General features: G+C 36.0%; 3 protein-coding genes across 5 annotated transcripts in view; 1 reads left to right on the top strand and 2 right to left on the bottom strand.

Moving 5' to 3' along the window:
- Nucleotides 1-538: 538 nt before the first annotated feature.
- LOC132790078 (182 kDa tankyrase-1-binding protein-like) lies at nt 539-1,655 on the bottom strand. The gene is made up of 2 exons (XM_060798511.1): nt 1,409-1,655; nt 539-1,347 (listed from the first exon to the last, which is right to left on the bottom strand). The coding sequence occupies exons 1-2, from the start codon at nt 1,504-1,506 to the stop codon at nt 888-890; spliced, it is 558 nt and encodes a 185-aa protein (XP_060654494.1). The 5' UTR covers nt 1,507-1,655; the 3' UTR covers nt 539-887.
- Nucleotides 1,656-5,053: 3,398 nt separating this feature from the next.
- The window catches only part of LOC132791864 (GTP-binding protein Rhes), a 45,613-nt gene continuing 27,772 nt past the window's right edge, over nt 5,054-22,894 (bottom strand). For all 3 annotated transcript variants that reach the window (XM_060800965.1, XM_060800966.1, XM_060800964.1), the window contains 4 exons: nt 7,347-8,310; nt 7,049-7,242; nt 6,527-6,710; nt 5,054-6,465 (listed from right to left, as the gene is read on the bottom strand). In XM_060800965.1, coding sequence (XP_060656948.1) covers nt 6,051-6,465; nt 6,527-6,710; nt 7,049-7,242; nt 7,347-7,873 — 1,320 coding nt within the window. In that variant the 5' untranslated portion in view covers nt 7,874-8,310 and the 3' untranslated portion in view covers nt 5,054-6,050. The remainder of the gene's footprint in view (nt 6,466-6,526; nt 6,711-7,048; nt 7,243-7,346; nt 8,311-22,894) is intronic.
- LOC132792014 (uncharacterized) lies at nt 20,154-21,283 on the top strand. The gene is made up of 2 exons (XM_060801201.1): nt 20,154-20,683; nt 21,073-21,283. The coding sequence occupies exons 1-2, from the start codon at nt 20,287-20,289 to the stop codon at nt 21,201-21,203; spliced, it is 528 nt and encodes a 175-aa protein (XP_060657184.1). The 5' UTR covers nt 20,154-20,286; the 3' UTR covers nt 21,204-21,283.

Here is a 22,894-nt window from a genome sequence, read left to right as displayed (position 1 = left end):
ATACGTTTTAATTTTTGTCTTAATTTTGATATTTCATAACTTGGCACTGATTTTCATAACTTATTTGTTTAATTTAATTTAATATAATAATTTTCGTTTAGGCATTTTGCCTTCTAAGCTTTTAGCTGTTTTGTTTTATATTTTTAATTTTTTTGTAACTTGTGCACTTCACATTCAACAATTGTTTTAAATTCTAAATTCTCATGGCTCTACAATTTCTTATTTAATTTCAACTATTTCATTTATATTTGTACATTTGTTTTGTTTAATTCTTGTAGCGCTTCAATTTTTTTTTTATTTGTTGTTTTACAATATTTTAGCGCTTTTATTTTGAATTGAATGTGGCACAATACATGTTCTAATTTTAACTTTTTATTCTTTTTATATCAACAAAACAGCTGCTCTAATTTCTTTTGATTTTTAAATCATTTTTTTCTTTTAACTTTTAACTTAACTTTTAACTTTTATTTTCTCTGTGCAATTTGAAATTCTGCAATTGCAGTAGCGCTTTAATATTAATTTGAAATTTTAAATATTTTTTGTGAACAAATGCACTTTCAATTTTTAAATAATTTTTCAACTTTTAACTTTTTATCGTATTCATTTCTTTAAACAATTTTAACTAAATTAAATTAAATTTAATTATTTTAATTTTTAAAATTTCTGTGCAATTTTTGCGATTTTTGCTATACTAAATTTTTCTCAACATGTTTCATTTTAACTTGTGCTGAGCGGCGCTACACTGTTGAGCTTTTACTCTATCATATTGTTTCACTATTTTTTTTGTTTTATACAATGTAGCGCATCATTTTAAACTTTTCAGATTTGGTTTTAATTTCTCATAAATTCACTTTAACACACACGCACACTATATTTGTACAAGCGATCTAGTCGCTGATGTTCAGGGAAGTAAAGATGAGATGAGAGTTAAAGTTGGCACCTAAAGGCGCTTCGCTGGCCAGGCAGTGGCCTGTAGAGGCGCTCCGCTGGCCGAGAGGGCCGGTGCAGGGGTGCTCCGCTGGCCGTGAGGGCCGGAGAGGTGCTCCGCTGGCCGAGAGGGCCGGTGCAGGGGTGCTCCGCTGGCCGTGAGGGCCGGAGAGGTGCTCCGCTGGCCGAGAGGGCCGGTGCAGGGGTGCTCCGCTGGCCGTGAGGGCCGGAGAGGTGCTCCGCTGGCCGAGAGAGCCTGTGCAGGGGTGCTCCGCTGGCCGTGAGGGCCGGAGAGGTGCTCCGCTGGCCGAGAATGGCCTGCAGGGGTGCTCCGCTGGATAAGCTGCGGCACTTGGCCGAAGCAAACTGGCGGTATGCTGCGAAGCGAGAAACAAGGCCTTGAAGGCAGCAAAACCAATCCTGCGAACAAAATTTTAATTACACGGAGTCCTCCTATGACACTATAAAACTTCTCTCTTACCAAATAATAGCAAAGACAATAAAAAATTTCCCAATAGCGCTCGATGCCTTCCGATTTAAATCTTCAATAATTACGCGTCTATGTACGCAGCCGGTCATTAGAAAAATGACCAAACCGGAACCGGCTTTCACTAAGTTGGCCGCGCTCAAGCTGATGCAGCTGGCGCAGATGTCAAAGCTGAGCTTTCCAGTGCAACCGATGCACTTCAAGCTTATCAGCAGTTTTACAGCACTGCTCGGCTTATCAGCTGCTTACAGCGCTGCTTTAAGCTCAACTCGACAGACTAACAAGTGCATACTTTTAGGAGCTACTTGCAGCAACGTCAACCTTGACTTAAACTTAGTAAACTTTTAGGCCGAATTCAATACACGTTGCTGTAGGCGCCGTTACAGGGGCTAAAAGTCAAGGGAGTGAGGCTAAAGGTTCGCAACCAACGGAATATATTGTATTTCCGCGCTCACACACTACACCTCCACACATATAAGCGCACACATTCGCACACACACGCTCTCGTCGCCCTCTATTAGCAATTGTAAAAGTAAAAGTAACAGAGAAACTGCAACACTTACGGAGCTGGGATTGAATTGGGAAATGAGCAGAATGGAGGAGAAGCCAGGCAGGAGGAGACGGGGAGAAGCAAGGTGCGTTGTCGCCGGCATTACTCAAGTTGTTAGCAATGTTTACAAACACAATAAGCAAATACGCTGACGATAGCGTCAGCAACAACAAAAACAACAACAACAAAAACAACTATAGAACGTGTAGTCATAGTCATAGTTGTAGCAACATCAACTGTAAGCGACCTGCACAGGTGTTGCAGACTTAAAGACGCTGTTGCCATTGCCGTTGTTGTTGCTTTTGCTGTTGCTGTTGCTCTGTTTACTCACAAAGTTTTTTGCGTGGGCTGTCGTTGACTTAGGCGAGTAGTTATAGTTGGCACTGTAAGCAGAAGCATGCAGCGCGCCAGCTAGCTAGCAGCTAAGTAAAGTCTGCCAGCAAAACGTGCGAATAACTTTACAATTTTGTTGCCGCCCCTGCTCAACAAATATTTACCAGCTGGCAAACTAAGCAGCAATACCGATTTCAGTTTCAACATTCCAACTCAAACCCCTTAAATATGCCAGCAAAGCTTTTGCAATTTAACGCGGCGATATACACGAAGCATAATCATTTTGATTTATTTCGAAAACTTCTCTATTTATAATAATTATTCTCATAGCTAGTCAAGCACGATTATGCTATATTGTCAGACTAAAACTACATCAAAAATATTTATACTTAAATAAAACTACGTTGAAAAATTAAATTTTTGTAATATACAGACAACCAGAGGATTATATTTTTAAAGCCATCAAATATTTAAATGTAATCCCAATAAAATAATAATAAAATAAAGCAATAACTTGGCAATTCCTAAACTAACAAGACGACCTTTTTGCATCGATGTTTTTGTCTACTATTTTTTACTATATAATGTAATCTACATTAAATATTCTGGTAAGTAATTATAAATTAAAAATGCTTAAACATCTAATAATAAATAAACTAAATCATATTCAAATATTTGTTGTTAATAAAAGTCAAGTTTTCAATATTTTGACTACTGTTCGCGTTTCATATGTTAACATTATTTTTATTATTCCTTTAATTTGTACTTTAGGTTTTAGCCCATAGTTTCATATCATTAAGTTAAGCTTCGATCAATATTACATAATATACGTCTATATTAATTACCAATACATGCCATATAATAAATGCCGTAGGGACTTACGTACATATTTTAAGACTTAGTGGTCAATTAAATTAATTGTTATTTTATAAATGTCAGATGATCTAAGTGCTTGTAGACTCTTATTAATTGCTGACATTAAACAATGGATTGTAATCCTTCACATGTGCATATGGCAAAAGGTATATAAATAGTTATTGTTGCAATCAATATAATATTTAACAGCTGCAGAATTTGTATTATGATTTGGCTTTGCGACTAAATCTATTTTCGGGAACGTAATTGGCATTTGCTTAATGCATTTCCATGTGTCCAATGCGCACTGTTCGTCGTGCCATTGTCCGATGTCCGATGTCCTATCTGCCTGTGGCTGTGGAGGCTAATAACTGCAGCAGCGATGGTAACATGGCCAGCGATAACGTTGCACATGCAAATTGCACCTCGCGCAACGTCAACCGCACTGATTATCGAGTGTCGACTATGGGGCAGGAGTGGTAGAGGCAAAGCTACACTGGGTTGGGTTAGGCTAGTTGCTGCCGGCACGTGCATAAGCCAGCAGCAGCTAATGCCCAAAGCCACACGGCTCCAGCTCAGTATATCATATAAACCATAAGCCTATTAATAGCCCCTGTCTGCGATCGGACAAACAATTAAAATTGACGGCACTTTTAAGCGTTCAGCGAACCAGCCAACCGGCCTTCACTTCCCCTCCCTCACCCGCAGCTGTTAAATTGCCTGTAAATGCATTGCCATTGCCCAGCACGTGCACGGGCCTCGCCCCTTTTTTAGCCATGGCTTTAGCCCCGGCTTTCGGCCCAGCTGTTGTAAGCTTTTAGCAATTAGCTTTGTTCATGTTGTCGCATCGGACTAGCATTAATTTTCCGTGTAATTTGCTAACTTTGCTGTGGAGTGTTCAAATGCAATTGAATTAACGGGTTGCATTTCTACAGCAATATAAAGTATACGCCATGTGTGTGATCAACGGAAGTCATTACATGCTCAACATTTTCCACGACATTCAGAGTAAATCTTTGCCTGATTAGATGTTTGTCACTTGTCGGTGAATGTGCGAAGCTTTCAAATTTAAAAGTTGAACCGCAGCGAGCTTTGTTCGTGCTTTCTGGAAGCGTTACCTACGAAATGTAAAGCTCTGGCTGCCACTCAGCTTTCTTAAGATATTAAAAGCTTTCGAATTAAACAATTCGAGCGCTTTGAGGTTTGCATTTCTGTTGTTGATTCCAGACCAAAAGTCCTTTCGAAATCGAATTTCAGCTACACTACTTAAAGCTCTCGGCATTCCCAAAGCTAAAAGTTCAGTGCCCTAATAAAAATGTCATTTGATTTTGTTCTGGAATTTTATGTTATTTTATTTAAATGTAATAAACAATGCAAATCCAAAGCATTAAAATGTAAATTTTATACTATGCAAATCTCGAGCCGTTACCCATAATTGTTACTAATTGTTGTCATTAATAATTATATTAACCACAATTTGCGGGTCTCGTCCCTCATTGAAAATTGTAAATATTTGCACTTCTTGGAATGAATATGAATTCATTTGTTTTTTTTTCTTCTGAAATTCAAATAACTTTTTGTTTTTGTTAACGCATTTTGTTTTTCAGTATTTTAGGTATAGTAGTAATATATAGATTATGTATATATGTATATATAATATGTTGGTATATTTTTGGTTGTATATAGTAATAATAATTTGGTCTTTGTTTAACTCCTTTATCCATAATAATAGTACATTTTATATTTAGTTTTGCTTGTAATTAATTCGCGAAAATTGTTGCTGTTGCTTAGGGGTAAATTGAAACTCGAATTTACTACACATAAATTCGGTTTAACGCTAGATGTGTATGTGTATATGTTTGTGTACTAAGTATATATGTATATATATATATATATATTTATTTGTTTTTGTATTTGTATTGAACTATAGCATAGATTTAGTTTAGATCGGTGTACAAGTTAGTGTTCCATTGGACCCTTTAGGGCAATCGATTTGGTTTCGGTTTCAGTTACAGATTCGGTGTTTGTATTTTTTGGTTTACTTTTTATCGTTTTTGTTTGTGGGATGTCTTTGGCTGTGATATGTGACGTGAAGAAGTGTGAAGAACAGAAATATAGTTGGTAACATCAACAACAATCAACAATAACAATAAAATTAGCTATCATCATATCATATCATATAATTTGATTCAAATTCCATATAAATCTTAAACTGAATCGAATCGAATCAAAGTGAATCGAATCAAATCGAATAACAAGTACCAATTCCAAGTACGTCATAACATTATTGTCGCCTGCTTTTTGGTTTTCATTTTATGTCTTGTTTTCATTTCATTTACTTTTTTATGTTTTGTTTTTTATTTGGGTGCATCAATTAATCATAGAGTATGTGCCATTCGAGTATCAAAAAATACAACAATCGAAATATATTTATTTGTAAATGGAATATAATAGAATTTGGGTCATTTTCTGGGGAATCAAAGTTATTTTGTATTCTCGGGGGAGGAAGAATAGCAAATCCAACTGGGGACGGGAACTTTGTGTATCTGTCTGTGTGTGAGTGTGTGTGTGCGTGATTCAAGTGAATTATTTATAATTTTCTACAAATTGTACGCTTTGTTTGCTGATAGTTTAATAACAATGCGAGAAATGCAAAATGCATAATAATAATTATTATTTTAACTTGGCTTAGGCTAACCACAATAAATATTCAAGTATTTACATTACATATCGAAATCACCCAAACGCTGCGTTTAAAATTAAAATCTCTCTCTCTCTCTCTCTCTCTCTCTCTCTCTCTCTATCTCTCTATCGCTTTCAATTATTTCTTTGCTGACTCAGAGACTATGACTGCTGCTCTATCTACTATCACATGGACGTCAGATGGATCAGATCGGTTTACATGATGGCACAGCGATTCCAGCGAGATGTGTTACGAACTCCGCTTTCGCCACCATCATTGAGGGCCATCGTCTTGGAGCGCATTAGATTAAGGTCGGTGCGAATGCTGGGACGTCGTGCATTTGGCGTGACCACGCCGCAGGCATCGCTGAAGCGCCGCTTGATGGAGAGTGCGTTCTTTTTGCTACCACCAACTGCCGAACCATGCGGTGGCAGTGGCGAAGGGTTGCCGAACACAGAGACAAGACGCCGATGGTGATTCGGTGTCATCTCCAGGGGCAAGTTTGAGACCATGAATAAAGCGTAAAACAAATCATCGATGCGATAATTCTGACGTGCCGAGCACTCCACAAATGTACAGCAATTATCCTGGCCCGCAATGTAGCCCATAACCTCATCCACTTGCACAGTTCTAAGCAGAGATTAGAAGGATTATTTTACATGAATTAATCAATTCAATTATCGTCACTCACTTGAATTCGCGATCGCATTTGTTGCCCGCCAGTATCATGGGTATCTTTGGGAGACTTTTCTTTTTGAAACCAGAGCCAGGATTGAGGGCAGCCCATTTGGTTTCCAATATGTTCTCGCGTAGACGTACGACCTCCTCGAAGGACTCGCGTGAGTCCATGCTGAAGACCAATATGAATAGATCGCCTGTGGATGCAATAAATTGTAGCAGTCAAATCAAATCAAATATTTATCCTTAACCGATTTAGATAATGCAAATTTATTGCTTATTTATTATGTCCCAAAGTGGCAACTAGCTGCGACGTATGTGTGCGTGTGTGCTTGTAAGAGTAAATGACTACAAGAGACTCCTTCAGCTGCGACTGATTCTTATGATAATTTATAGCACATTAAATAGCGCCAGGCACTCGGCAGCTTAAGTGATGAAACGTGCGCTTGATATGATTGCGGTTAACACACATCCAAGCACACACAGACACACATGTCGCACACACACACGCGCGTATCTCGCACACCCAACTCACCCGTTAGAAATGACAAACGACGCATTGCGGGAAACGGATGATAGCCTGAAGTATCCAAAATATCCAATTGAAAGACCTCATTTCGTATGCGGTACAATTTGCGATGAAACTCCTCAATAGTTGGCGTATAGGCCTCCTCAAACCGATTGCCCAGGAAACGTGCCACAATCGACGATTTGCCAGCACGTGAAGAACTGTTCGCCCCCAACCCATAGAAAGAGATGAAAATGTGCCGCGTCCAGCAGAAACTTGAATTAATTTCATCCACACACAGTGCAAAGTACTCAAAGTTACCTACCCAAGCATTACAAGTCTGTAGCAATTCTTGGCCGATGGCAGACTGTCGTCGCAGAGCGAAAGACCGGCACCGAGGCCGTAAATGAAATCGTCGGACTGCTCGATGGCATCCAAATTGGAGTGGTGCTCCAGCATGTGAGCCTGATGCAGTTCGGCGGTGGTTACGATGCGGCTGCTCGTTACGCCGCCATTGCTGCCACTGCCACCCGCTGCATCCTCTAGAAAGGTGACCACATGAGCAGCTCCACCACCTCCAGCACCCGTTACTCCCGCTGCATGCGGTGTGTCGTCGAGAGTGGGCGTGGATCTGGCGTTGCCCAAATGCTGTTGGAGCTGCTGGCTATTGGGTTTGTTACGAGCTCTATTGACGCTATTACTGTTACTGCAGCTATTAGTGTTTGTTGTTGCTCCTGTTGCTGTTCCTGTCGCTGTTGCTGGTGTTGGTGTTGGCCCTGGCTCATTTAGGGCGACATCGACATAGTTGTTGTTGTTGCTGCGCGCACAGAACCAAGTTTTGCACCGATACATTTCGTCTGTGTCATTTCCGCCACTTTAATGGTCGACTGCCATCCTCGCTGTCGCCCTCCGCTCAATGCTCTATGCGCTATGCGTACCACGCGTCGTATACGTGCTGCCGCTTATTACGCATACGCAGCGTGCAACAGTCAAACAGCGGGACTGACAAAACTCACAACCTGCATGCACTTGATTGCTTGTTTTTCCAGCCACAAAATTAGTTTTTGCCTTCTCGCTGTTGCCGTTCGCTGTTGCTTCCTGTCAGTCAGTTAGTCAGCCAGTTCCTGCCTGCAATTTGCATTTTCAATCTCTCAACTTTGCCGTTCTTGTTGATGATGCCCGTTAACAACACAACATTTACATTTACATAGGTATGATTTCGATTTCGCAATCTTTAATAACATACAACTTTAGCTTCAGAAGGAAGGATGTGCTGCTTGCTGTTTATGCTGCAAAGAAAAGAAGTAATAATAAATATTATAATCGACTGTATTTGACTGTGATACACCGGGTATATACCCAGGTATAAACCAATATTTAACAATGTGTTTGAAATATAGTACTATATGAAGAATATGAGTACAAAGTTTGAGCGAATGGTCATAAAAGAGTTTTCTAAGAGATCCAAAATTTATCTTCAATTTATCATAAATACTGCCAGTATTATAAAACATTTCGAGAAAATAGAAAGAAATTTTGGAAGATTCGCAGAAAAGCACAGATAACGAAACTTATTTAGTTTCTCTCATTATTATTGGATGACTTTCTATAAAAGTGTCGATTCAGCTTATAAATCTTATCTTAGATAATAAAATATCACAGCAATAAATTCCTTATATATTACTGAGAAGATTGAATATTTCAGCTCAACTGTTACATTAACAGCAACAAGTCAAACACTCATACGATTAAATCGCGACAGCTCATCATATCCGCTTGTCGTATTGATACCGAGCAAAGAAAATGCATAAACTTTTGTATTTTATTCGCGGGCGAATGTAGCGTGAAATGCATAAGGATTGCCTGGTTCGGAGGCAGTCTTACATTCGGCTGGGTAATTGCATGGACATGGACATGGACACGGGCCATTCCAGGCGAGTAAACCACATAATAATGGCGCATACAAATTTCAAATTGAGTGCACTGGCTGTGTCCATTAAAAGGGATTGACGATGCCCCCAGCCGACCCGACGACCATTTGGCTTCAATAATGACCATCTTGCAACAAATCTAATTAACTTTGTTTTAGCTCAACTACGTGTTCGGGCAACAACACTAGCTACAACCTCACGCCCTTTCGCCCTTTCTTCCTACACCTCCATTCAAATATGGGCGGGAGAGAACTGAGAAGTGGTGTGAAGAGCACTGCAAGGGAATCGAAACCGGAAAGTGCCGACCGTAATCGAGTGCAGCAAAGGACGCGCGCTATTTTGTTCATTTTAGAGTGTTTTTTCTTTCGTCTCTCTTTTTGCACTTGTGGCCAGCCCTGCTTTTAAATGGCAACGCTATGGCTCGAAAGGAATTCGGTTGGAAAAATACGAGTATGCAACAAAAAGAATTTCGCCCCGTTAAACGAGTAGTCACACGAGTGTGAGTTTGAATACTAACTCGGTTTTGTAATGCACACTAATTCATTTATACAAGCTTCCGCTGCCTTTGGCATTGGCAACAAAAGCCATTTAACGAACTACTTGAAATGATATCATAATTGAATTCCGACTTTTTTCTCAGCACGCTGCTCGAAGCGATTTCCATACGTTTGTCATGAAAAACACGCAAATGAATTTTGGGAAAGTGAAATAATCGCCCGAAGATAAAAGGCGACATTGGAAAGCGAAACGACTCAAACAAACAATGAACGAAGCCAACCAACCAACCAAACATTATTCGAAGAAGCGCAAACAACAAATGCTAACCAAATTAAAATAACTTTTCCAATTGCCTCGCACTACCAAAATCAACATGAATGTGATGTGAAGTGATTACATTTTTCAACAACTCTCACATGTAAGAAGATCCTTATTCGAATTGCATAATTTATAGAACTTGTTATTAACATTTTAAGCATATATTTACATAAGCAATATCCAATTTATCCGTTTATTGAATAATGGAAGTGTGGCTTATAATTATCATAATAAAGTATTCATATTTAGCAAATATAAACTTACTTTGGCAATTAAATACGTTTAAACAATTTAAAATAATTTTGCAATTGGTTATCTGTTGAACATAAATAACTGAACTAAGTAAATAATTCAGATTAATTATGGGAAACACTGAAAAGAAAATATTTTAAGATAAATAATTTCGTAATCAATCATCCCGTTAAAGTCAATGCAAAGATTTATTTTTGTTTTTTGCATCATATGATGAATATTTTAATAATAATAATAATAACATGTTCAATGTTTTTTGACATCCAGCATTGCAATAACCAAAAAATATTAAAAATTTAAAAACTGTTTTCTCCGCTCTGTGTGACATTTGCGCACTACTCCAGAAATTTCGACTAGAAGTAGACTTGACAAAATGAAGTACCTATAAGTAAATTGATAAACAATTTCGAATGCATTTTCCTTTCATTTAAGAAAAATTAATGTCACTTAGTATAAGTAATTTCTTAAATTTTGAGTAATTGAAAATGTACGTATTTTTAACATTAAAAACATTATTAGCATTTAGAAAAACACTTGTTTTACATCTTTCTCATATGTCATGCCCTTGTTTATGATTTCTGTTCATGCAGTCGTTTCCCACTCTTATTGCCACAATGTCTTCATTTTATGCTGGGGCTTTTAATGGTAACAAACTATTTCTCATATTTGCTTGCAGTACGTGCAAATAAATGCGCAAGGTGTGTGTGCGCTTCCTTTTGGACGCCATTATAATTACAAATATCTAGTTCCATTACTATTTTCATTTCTTGTTCGTAGTCATGCCAGCTGCCACAAGTTATCATGTGCAACGTCGATCTGCGAGTGGCAAATGCAATCGACACCTAATCTGGGCGCGTACATCTACGTTTTATTCGTAAAGCGTGCAAACAAAAACTCTGAGAGCCAGCAGTTACCGTACACGCTAAGCCAAAAATTGTGCGTAGAGATAAACACGAAAAAGCGTGCAAAAAGAAAGATAAAAATCCACAAAAACATAAAAGCAAAATGAATATATTTAAAATCAAATGTAGCTATAAGTGTTTGCATTCGATTGATAAATATAAAATATTTATTTGTAATTTAAAAAACAATAAGATAGCTTTCAAATTATTGGCTATTATTCCAGTCATTTTGTTATACTATAAAGTGTCAATATACTACATCGCATAGAAATTTATAGAAATTTTGCTATTGATACAATTCTCAATTTGATGAGAGGCGAAAAAACAAAGCAGAACAACGAAAAGTATGTGTTCTGCTCGGCTCGCACTTTCGTCAAGTCATAATGCTGACAGAGAACAATACCAAAAAATGCGTAATAAAAAGTTTAGAGCGATATTTTCCATATGCTACGGCTCTCGCACATGTTTTGTTGTATGTTCCTATTTTGGTGTATATAAAGTGCTCTCCATTTCTTCTCTTAAATGAGTCAACGACATCATAGTACTCCCTTAATCTGTTGCTTAACTCGCTTTGCTCAATTTCTCTCTCGCGCACTCTTTACTGAACACAACTGAAATTATTCAGAAACTGAGCAATGAAGAATAAACACGAATGAACACTTTTTGTTTATTCGCATGTAAGCAACTTAGCACAACGCTACTCCAAAGTATGTTAACTAAAAGAGAAATAACGCGGTGAAAACAACTAGATAATCAGCCCATTACCATATTCTTCAATCGGATCGAATTTCTAAAACACTTACAGGCTTGTTAATTACATTGTGATTGGCTCAAGGAGTAACGCGGATTCTACAAAATGCCCGCCATAGCCCATAACTCCGTCAGACATTGAGATTGATACTTTAGGACGTATGTTGCGTCAACACCGCAGCCAGATTCTGATAACCGTCTGACATCATTGGAGGAGGAAGCGCGACGGTCAGTTAAATGACTTTGACCAGTCGATTGAATGGGACCCATATAATACAAAATTAAAAAGACGACCTAAAGGCAAATAGAAGCAACAACGTAACTAAAAATACCTTATACTTAACTTGACATGAATATTAAACCCAAATTTAAAATTAAGATAGCATTATTAATAAAATTGACGACTGAAACTTTGTCGTCATAAAATGCAAACCACATTAGTTAGCAAAAATATTACAATTCAATTTAAGTGCCATAAAGTATTGGCAAATTAAATTCAAATCAACTACGTATAATTCCAACAAATGAAATCAAAAAGATTTTGGAATATTTTGTGATTCGTATAGAGATAATTAACGGTTGCCCTCGGCTTACAATTTGTAGCTTGATTAAAAAAATAGGATTTAAGGCAACGGAGAATAAATTAAATATACATATTAATAAATTATAATAGACTGCATTACTTATATTACATTAAATTGAATCTCATTTTTGTTCTAATTTGTCTATTATATCTTACCCACAGCCCCTTACTTTAAATTAAAATATAATTAAAGTTGGTATAAAATGAATTCGTTTTTAAAATAAAGTAGACTTTTAATAATAACCAAAATAAAATTAACATAACTGATAAAAAAATTTATTTATTTCTTCTGACCGCAATACTGATAAGAAAATAGTTTTTAAAAGGCAAATTAAAATCAATCTTATAGCAAAAATATTCCGCCACAATTACGATGGCGAGTTTCTGGATAACAATATTAACGAAGCGTTTGCCCGTAGCACTTTTCAAACATTTGGAAAGTTTTTTTTTAATGTATGCCAGACAATGAACTCAATTTTTTTATAGATATTAGCAAATGGCCAGCTGATGACATTAGAAACAAGGGGCTATGGGTGTTAATACAACTACATTTTAATTATAACACAAGTAAGAAATCCACAGTCGAGTGTGCTTGACTGTGAGATACTCTTTAATACAAGCAAAACCGATTTGTGTTACTCCTAAAATATATCTAATTAATATAACGCAAAAATACTAAAATATGCTAAGGGTATATTGATATAGTATTACATTTAAATTATATCAAAGAGTACAAATGTACTACATTGTCAGCCAAAGCAACTAATTAAGTAGCCGTTTGCCCCATACAAAAGTATTTTTATAGTCGCTACCCATTGGGTAGAAGGGTATTATAACTTTGTGTCGGCAGGAAAAGTATATAACAGATAAAAGGAGGCATCTCCGACCCTAAAAAGTATATATATTCTTGATCAGCATTAACAGCCGAAATCGTAGCCATGTCCGTCTGTGTGTCTGTGTGTCTGTCCGTCTCTCCGTATGAACACCTAAGTCTCAGAGACTATAAGAGATAGAGATATAATTTGTATTATATGTATGTACTTGGCGTGTTAAATATTTTAAACAAACTTAAATTGCGTTCAAACATAACATGTGCTGTCGAAAAATAATTATATCGCTATATCTTATAGTTTCTGAGATCTATGCGTTCATACAGATTGAAAAACAAGCAGCCGAACAGGCAGACAGACGGACATGGCTGATGAAAAATATATATACTTAATAGTTTCGGAGATGCCTCCTTCTGGCTATTACATACTTTTTATTGAGCCACAATTCCATTCTAACATTTTTTTACCCGCTACTCATAAAGTGGGTAAAAAAATGCATAGTAAAATATTGAGAGAGAGTTGAGAGCAGAGCCAATAATATTTTCCATATGCGTACGGCTCTCGCATGTGTTTCGTTTTTTCTGTTTCTATGTTGGTGAATATAATGTGTTCTCCACTTATTCTCTTAAATGAGTCAACCACCTCCCTCCCTCACTTGCTTTCTCAATGAACAGAATTAAACTTTTGAGAAACTGAGCAATGAAGAATAAACATAAATTAACATTATTTTGATCATTCGCGTGTAAGCAACCCAGCACAACGCTACTCCAAAGTGTGCTAAAAAGGAAAAGGACGGGAAAAACAACTTAATTGTCAGTTCATCAGATATTCTTCGATCGGATCGAATTTTTAAAATACGCCTGGGCTTGTTATTTAAATGGCTATTGGCTTTACGAGTAACGCGGACTCGAATAAATGCCCGCCACAACCCCCAACTCAGTCTGCAACTGAGATTAACATTGAGACTGAAGTTGAGACGAACCTCGATACGAACGTTGAGACCAACGTTAGAACGTATGCTGCATCTGCAGCACAGCCAACTTCCGACAACCGGCTGAATCAGGCAGCAGAGGAAAGTCATGGGCAACTGCCGTTCAAAGTGCTCTACGTACTGTTTATCATGTTCTTATGGGCTTGGATCTTGACTTCTATAACGCATCACTAATCAGAATTGGACCGTTTACCGTAATACACTGAATAAACAAGTCAAACTAGAGGCAAGCTTGATATGTAATTTAAAATTGAGTTAGCATTTTTTATAAATTTGCTGACAGAGATTCTGGCGTCTTTGATTAATAAAAATAACGCAAATAAATTAACAAGTCAAATGAATTTTTGAATATTTTATGATTTGATTTTGTCGAAGTCTGTTCTGCCGAAGTCTGTTTATTCATAATCGCGAAGAGAGTTCCGATGCTTTCACAGGCGATTGCATAAGCACACTGCTCGCTCGATCCTTTTACTGCCTACGCCATAGCCATCGAACCACACTCAGCGACAGCTGACAGTGTCGCTTATTTAGCAAATGATAATTTACTCTTGGCAATGATAAAATGGTTTAAACAATTATTGAATATTTTGCAATTTGTTATCTGTTAAACATAAATAACTGAACTAAGAAAATAATTCAGATTATGATTCTGAGTAATTAAAATGAAATATTTTTCACACCCCGAAAACACTGAAAAAATTTTTTTAAAACAATTTCGTAATCAATCGTGTGTGCAAAAAATCATCCCGTTTAATGCAAAGATTTATTTTTGTTTTTCGCATCGTATGACAAATATTTTGATAGATAAGTTGTTATGAGTGATTGATAACATGTTGAATGTTTTTTGGCTCCAGCGTTGCAATAATCAAAAAATATTAAAAATTTAAAAACTGTTTTGCGCGCTCTGCTTGACTTTTGAGCACTACTCCAGAAATTTCGACTAGAAGTAGACTTGACAAAATTAAGTAATTATAAGTAAATTGATAAACAATTTCGAATGCATTTTCCTTGCATTTAAGAGAAAAGAATGTCAATTAGTTTAAGTCATTTCACATATTTTGATAATTGAAAATATACCTATCCAATACATTTTTAACATTAGAAACATTATTAGCATTAAGAAAAACACTTGTTTTACACCTTTCTCATATGTCATGCCCTTGTTTATGATTCCTATTCATGCAGTCGTTTCCCACTCTTATTGCCACAATGTCTTCATTTTATGCAGGGGTTTTTGTTGGTAAACAAAGTATTTCTCATATTTGCTTGCAGTACGTGCAAATAAATGCGCAAGGTGTGTGTGCGCTTCCTTTTGGACGCCATTACCATTACAAATATCTAGTTCCATTACTATTTTCATTTCTTGTTCATAGCCATGCCAGCTGCCACAAGTTATCATGTGCAACGTCGATCTGCGAGTGGCAAATGCAATCGACACCTAATCTGGGCGCGTACATCTACGTTTTATTCGTAAAGCGTGCAAACAAAAACTCTGAGAACCAGAAGTTACCACACACGCTAAGCCAAAAATTGTGCGTAGAGATAAACACGAAAAAGCGTGCAAAAAGAAAGATAAAAATCCACAAAAACATAAAAGCAAAATGAATATATTTAAAATCAAATGTAGCTATAAGTGTTTGCATTCGATTGATAAATATAAAATATTTATTTGTAATTTAAAAAACAATAAGATAGCTTTCAAATTATTGGCTATTATTCCAGTCATTTTGTTATACTATAAAGTGTCAATATACTACATCGCATAGAAATTTATAGAAATTTTGCTATTGATACAATTCTCAATTTGATGAGAGGCGAAACAGAGTCAAAGCAGAACAACGAAAAGTATGTGTTCTGCTTGGCTCGCACTTTCGTCAAGTCATAGTGCTGACAGAGAACAATACCAAAAAATGCGTAATAAAAAGTTTAGAGCGATATTTTCCATATGCTACGGCTCTCGCACATATTTTGTTGTATGTTCCTATTTTGGTGAATAAAGTGCTCTCCATTTCTTCTCTTAAATGAGTCAACGACCTCATAGTGCTCCCTTAATCTGTTGCTTAACTCGCTTTGCTCACTTTCTCTCTCGCTCACTCTTTACTAATCAGGTGAAAACAACTAGATAATCAGCCCATCACATATTCTTCAATCAGATCGAATTTCTAAAACACTTTCAGGCTTGTTGATTACATCGTGATTGGCTCAGAGAGTAACGCGGACTCTACAAAATGACCGCCACAGCCCACAACTCCGTCGGACATTGAGATTGACATTGAGACGTTCGTCGAGATGTACGTTAGGACGTATGTTCTTCTGATAACCGTCTGACATCATTGGAGGAGGAAGCGCGACGGTCCGTCAAGTTGTTGTACATATCCCTAGGTATTTTTTTTACGATTGTGATCATCTGTTTCTTAATACCTTCTAACAACTCACAATTGGATGAGTCAATAGTATTGGACCAGTCTTTTGAATTGGACCAGTCAAATTAATTTGACCAGTCGATTGAATGGGACCCATATAATACAAAATTAAAAAGTCAACCTAAGGGCAAGTAGAAGCACCAACGTAACTAAAAATACCTTATACTTAACTTGATATGTATATCAAACCCAAATTTAAAATTAAGATAGCATTATTAATAAAATTGACGACTGAAATTTTGTCGTCATAAAATGTAAATGACATTAATTAATAAAAATATTACAATTCAATTTAAGTGCCATAAAGTATTGGCAAATTAAATTCAAATCAACTACGTATAATTCCAACAAATGAAATCAAAAAAATTTTGGAATATTTTGTGATTCGTATAGAGATAATTAACAGTTGCCCTCGGCTTACAATTTTTAGCTTGATTAAAAAGTAGGATTTAAGGCAACGGAGAATAAATTAAATATACATATTAATAAATTATAATAGACTGCATTACTTATATTACATTAAATTGAATCTAGCTTTGTGTTATAATTTGTCTATTATGTCTTACCCACAGTCCCTAACAAGTCCAAAAATGATTGATCTCCAATTACAGATTACAGGTTACATAAGATATTATCCACTAAGACCCAAGTGCAGTATAAATCTACTGGAGGATCTAAACCGCAAGCTAATGGATCAGTGCAGAAAATCAGAAAAAAGTTAATTATAGAGACACATTAAAGTTGGTATAAAATGAATTCGTTTTTTAAATAAAGTAGACTTTCAATAATAACCAAAATAAAATTAACATAACTGATAAACAAATTTGATTATTTTTTCTGACCGCAATACTGATAAGAAAATAGTTTTTAAAAGGCAAATTAAAATCAATCTTATCGCTAAAATCTTCCGCCACAATTACGATGGCGAGTTTCAGGATAACAATATTAACGAAGCGTTTGTCCGTAGCACTTTTCAAACATTTGGAAAGTTTTTTTGTAATGTATGCCAGACAACGAACTCAATTTTTTATAGATATTAGCAAATGGCCAGCTGATGACATTAGAAACAAGGGGCTTTGGGTGTTGATACAACTACATTTTAATTATAACACAAGTAAGAAATCCACAGTCGAGTGTGCTTGACTGTGAGATACTCTTTAATACAAGCAAAACAGATTTGTGTTATTCCTAAAATATACCGACTTAATATAACGCAAAAATACTAAAATATGCTAAGGGTATATTGATATAGTATTACATTTAAATTATATCAAAGAGTACAAATATACTACATTGTCAGCCAAAGCAACTAATTAAGTTGCCGTTTTCCCCATAAAAAAGTATTTTTATAGCCGCTACCCATTGGTTGCGTGTGAGCAACCCAGCTACTCCAAAGTGTGCTAAAAAGGAAAACTTTGTGCCGGCAGGAAATGTATGTAACAGGTAAAAGGAGGCATCTCCGACCCTATAAAGTATATATATTCTTGATCAGCATCAACAGCCGAAATCGTAGCCATGTCCGTCTGTGTGCCTGTGTGTCTGTTCGTCTGTCCGTATGAACACCTAGATCTCAGAGACTACAAGAAATAGAGCTATAATTTGTATTATATGTATGTACTTGGCGTGTTAAATATTTTAAACAAACTTAAATTGCGTTCAAACATAACATGTGCTGTCGAAAAAGAATTATACCGCTATATCTTATAGTTTCTGAGATCTATGCGTACGTCATACGGATTGAAAAACAAGCAGTCGGACAGGCAGACAGACGGACATGGCTGATGAAAAATATATATATGTACTTAATAGTTTCGGAGATGCCTCCTTCTGCCAATTACATACTTTTTATTAAGCCACAATTCCATTCTACTTTATGAGTAGCGGGTAAAAAAATGCATAGTAAAATATTGAGAGAGAGTTGAGAGCAGAGTCAATAATATTTTCCATATGCGTACGGCTCTCGCATGTGTTTCGTTTTTCTGTTTCTATGTTGGTGAATATAACGTGTTCTCCACTACTTCTCTTAAATGAGTAAACCACCTCATATTGCTCCCTTACTTGCTCTCTCAATGAACAGAATTAAACTTTTGAGAAACTGAGCAATGAAGAATAAACATAAATTAACATTATTTTGATCATTCGCGTGTAAGCAACCCAGCACAACGCAGTGTGCTAAAAAGGAAAAAGACGGAAAAAACAACTTAATTGTCAGTTCATCAGATATTCTTCGATCGGATTTATTTAAATGGCTATTGGCTTTACGAGTAACGCGGATTCGAATAAATGCCCGCCACAACCCCCAACTCAGTCTGCAACTGAGATTAACCTTGAGACTGAAGTTGAGACGAACCTCGATACGAACGTTGAGACCATCGTTAGGACGTATGTTGCATATGCAGCACAGCCAGCTTCCGTCAACCGGCTGAATCAGGCAGCAGAGGAAAGTGATGGGCAACTGCCGTTCAAAGTGTTCTACGTACTGTTTATCATGCTGTTATCGACTCTGATCTTGACTTCTCTAATACACTGAATTAACAAGTCAAACTAGAGGCAAGCTTGATATGTAATTTAAAATAGAGTTAGCATTTTTTATACATTTGCTGACAGAGATTCTGGCGTCTTTGATTAATAAAACTAACGCAATTCAATTAAAAAGTCAAATAAATTTTTGAATATTTTATGATTTGTATATATCGAAGTCTAACTATTTCTCATATTTGCTTGCTCAAACTATTTCTCATATTTGCTTGCAGTACGTGCAAATAAATGCGCAAGGTGTGTGTGCGCTTCCTTTTGGACGCCATTACCATTACACATATCTAGTTCCATTACTATTTTCATTTCTTGTTCATAGCCATGCCAGCTGCCACAAGTTATCATGTGCAACGTCGATCAGCGAGTGGCAAATGCAATCGACACCTAATCTGGGCGCGTACATCTACGTTTTATACCTAAAGCGTGCAAACAAAAACTCTGAGAACCAGCAGTTACCACACACGCTAAGCAAAAATTGTGCGTAGAGATAAATACGCATGCAAAGCGAGCAAAAAGAGAGATAAAAAATCCATAAAAACATAAAAGCAAAATAAATACATTTAAGATATTAGAATTTGCTTCAAATTAATACATTTAAAATATTTATTTGTAATTTGAAAGACAATAAGATAATTTTCATATTATTCCAAAATACATTCTATTTTTTTTTTGTCATTTTGTCATAGTATAAAGTGCCAATATGCTACTCCATAACAGCGGGATTTATAAACATGTTGCTATTGCTCTCTCATTTTGATGAGAGGCGAAGCAGAGTCATAACAGAACAACGAAAAAGTATGTGCTCTGCTATGCGCACAGTTTCGTCAAGTGATAAGTTTATAAATGAACAATACCAAAAAAATGCGTAAAAAATTGAGAGCGATAGTTTCCACATGCTACGGCTCTAGCGTTTTGTTTTTTTCTGTTTATATTTTGGTGAATATAACGTATGAAGAGAATGAGTGAATAACTTCATATTGCTCCCTTAATCAGTTGCTTTGCTCGTTTGCTCACTTTCTCTCTCACTCACTCTTTACTGAACAGAACTAAACTATTGAGAAACTGAGAGAGTCTGAATAAACACGAATGAACACTTTTTGATCATTCGCGTATAATCAACACAGCACAACGCTACTCCCAAGTGTGCTGAAAAAAGAAAGAAATAAGGCAGTGAAAATAACTAGATAATCAGTACTTCACATATTCTTTGATCGGATCGAATTTCTAAAACACGTTCAGGATTGTTAATTACATGGCGATTGGCTTAAAGAATAACGCGGATTCTAAAAAATCCCCGCCACAGCCCACAACTCAGCCAGCAACTGAGATTAATATTGAGACGTTCGTCGAGACGTACGTTAGGACGTATGTTCCGTCAACACCGCAGCCAGCTACCGTAAACCGCCTGCAACAACTGGAGGATGAAGGGCGACGGTCGCTCAAGTTGTTGTACATAATGCTCATCATTTTTTTTTCGATTGTGATCATCTGTTTCTTTATACCTTCTCGCAAATCGACATTGGATGAATCAATACAATTTGAGCAGTCAAATGATTTTGACCAGTCAAATGATTTTTACCGATCAAATGAATATGAACCGTCAATTCACTGGGAGTCATATAACAGTAAATTAACAAGTCGACCTAAAGGCAAGTAGAAGCACCAACCTAACTAAAAATACCTTACACATAACTTGATATATCAAACACACATTTGAAACTCTGGCGTCATAACATGCTAATGGCATTAATTAATAAAAGTATTACAATTCAATTAAATAAATTAAATTCAAGTCAACTACGTATAGTTCAAACAAATTAAATTAAATAGATTTGTGAATATTTTGTGATTTGTATAGATAATAAACGTTTGCCGTCAGCTTACAATTTTCAGCTTGATTTAAAATAGTTTTAAAGAAAACGGAGAATAAATAAAATATATTCAAATTTATGACTATGATAAAAGATTGCATTACATATATTGCGGTAAATTGAATTTCGTTTTGTGATATAATTCGTTTATTTTGTCTTAAACACAGCCCCTTACAAGTCTCCGAGCTTACATAAGATTTCATCTACTAAGACCCAAGTGCAGTATACTAGTAAAGCTACTGGAGGATATCAACCGCGATCTAATGGAGCAGTGCAGAAAAGCAGAAAAAAAGGATAATTATAGAGACACATTAAAATTGTTTTAAAAAGAATTAGTTTTTGAAATTAAGAAGGCTTATAATAATATCCAAAATAATATAAACATAACTGATAAATATTAAAAAAATATATATACATACTTTATAATTGTTTTGAATTTTTTGAAAAGTGAAATGAAAAGTTACGCATTTTTTCTTTTCGCAATACTGATAAGAAAATAATTTATAACAAGCAAATTAAAATCAATCTTATCGCAAAAAACTTCGGCCATAATTGCGATGGCGAGTTTCTGGATAGCAATGTTAACGTAGCACTTTTCAAACATTTGGAAAGTTTTGTGACGTATGCCAGACAACGAACTTAATTTGTTAAAGATACAAGCAAATGGCTAGCTGGCATTAGAAAAACAAGAGGCTTTGGGTGTTGTTACAACTATATATCAATTATCATAAAACACAAGTAAGGAATCTACAGTCGGGAGTGCTTGACTGTGAGATACTCTTTAATACAAGCAAAACATTTCGATATTATTCATAAAATATACTGAATTAATATACAGCAAAATACTAAAATATACCAAGGGTATATTGACATAGTACTTCATTTAAAATATACCATAGAGTACAAAATATACTACATTGTCAGTCAAAGCAACTAAATCCCGTAATCCAGTAATTCCACACAACAATATTTCTTAAATCACTTTTATAACTTTCATCTGTTCACAATCAAATATTCAGGAATCATAAATTGCAACTCTAGCTTAAAAACAAGTAAGAAAGCTACAGTCGAGTGTGCTCGACTGTGAGATACACGCTACCCATTTTGAATAAAAGCAAAATATTCCGTTATTATTTTCAAAATATACCGAAAATACTACAAAAATATTAAAAATATACCAAACGGTATATTTGTTATATCGCTATATTGTACCACATTCAAAATATAGCATAGACGGCACAATATACCAGATTGTCGGCCAAAGCAACTCTGACCCCTAGTAAGTAGGTGTTCTTACCCATACAAAAGCATTTCTTTCATAACTTCCACAATTTTTACCTGAAATTTTCAGGAATCATAAAGACTACAGTTATTATTGTATACATCAAAATTAGCTATTCTAGCTTTAAAATTACGCTTGTTATTTGATTTTTTTTTTGCGGGGCGGAAGTGGGCGTGGCAAAAATTTGAAACAAACTTTATCTGCATACAAACATGCTTTCGAAAAAAAATTAGAGCTCTATCTCTTATAGTTTCTGAGATCTAGGTGTTCATACGGACAAACGGACAGACGGACATGGCTAGATCGTCTCGGCTATTGATGCTGATCAAGAATATATATACTTTACAGAGTCGGAGATGCCTCGTTCTACCTGTTACATACATTTCATGGCGGCACAAAGTTATAATACCCTTCTACCCTATGGGTAGCGGGTATAATTACGCATGCTATCTGATTTTAATCAATTTTCTGGGCCTTCAGTGAGGTTGGATAAATTTTAAACAAACTTGATTTGCGAGAAAACAAGTGCCGTCGCAAAAAAAAATTATATCTCTTTATTTTATAATTTTCAAAAAGTGTATGTGCCACAAAGTTAGACTTATATTCTACCCTATGGGAAGCGGGTATAAAAATGCTTAGTAAAAAATTGAGAGCGAGTTGAGAGCAGAGCAAATAATATTATGCTACGACTCTCGCATGTGTTTTGT

The sequence above is a fragment of the Drosophila nasuta genome, chromosome 3 (genome assembly GCF_023558535.2).
Source record: "Drosophila nasuta strain 15112-1781.00 chromosome 3, ASM2355853v1, whole genome shotgun sequence".
NCBI lineage: Eukaryota > Metazoa > Arthropoda > Insecta > Diptera > Drosophilidae > Drosophila > Drosophila nasuta.
The sequence above is the reverse complement of the archived record's forward strand: the minus strand, read 5'-3'. Positions and strand labels throughout refer to the sequence as shown.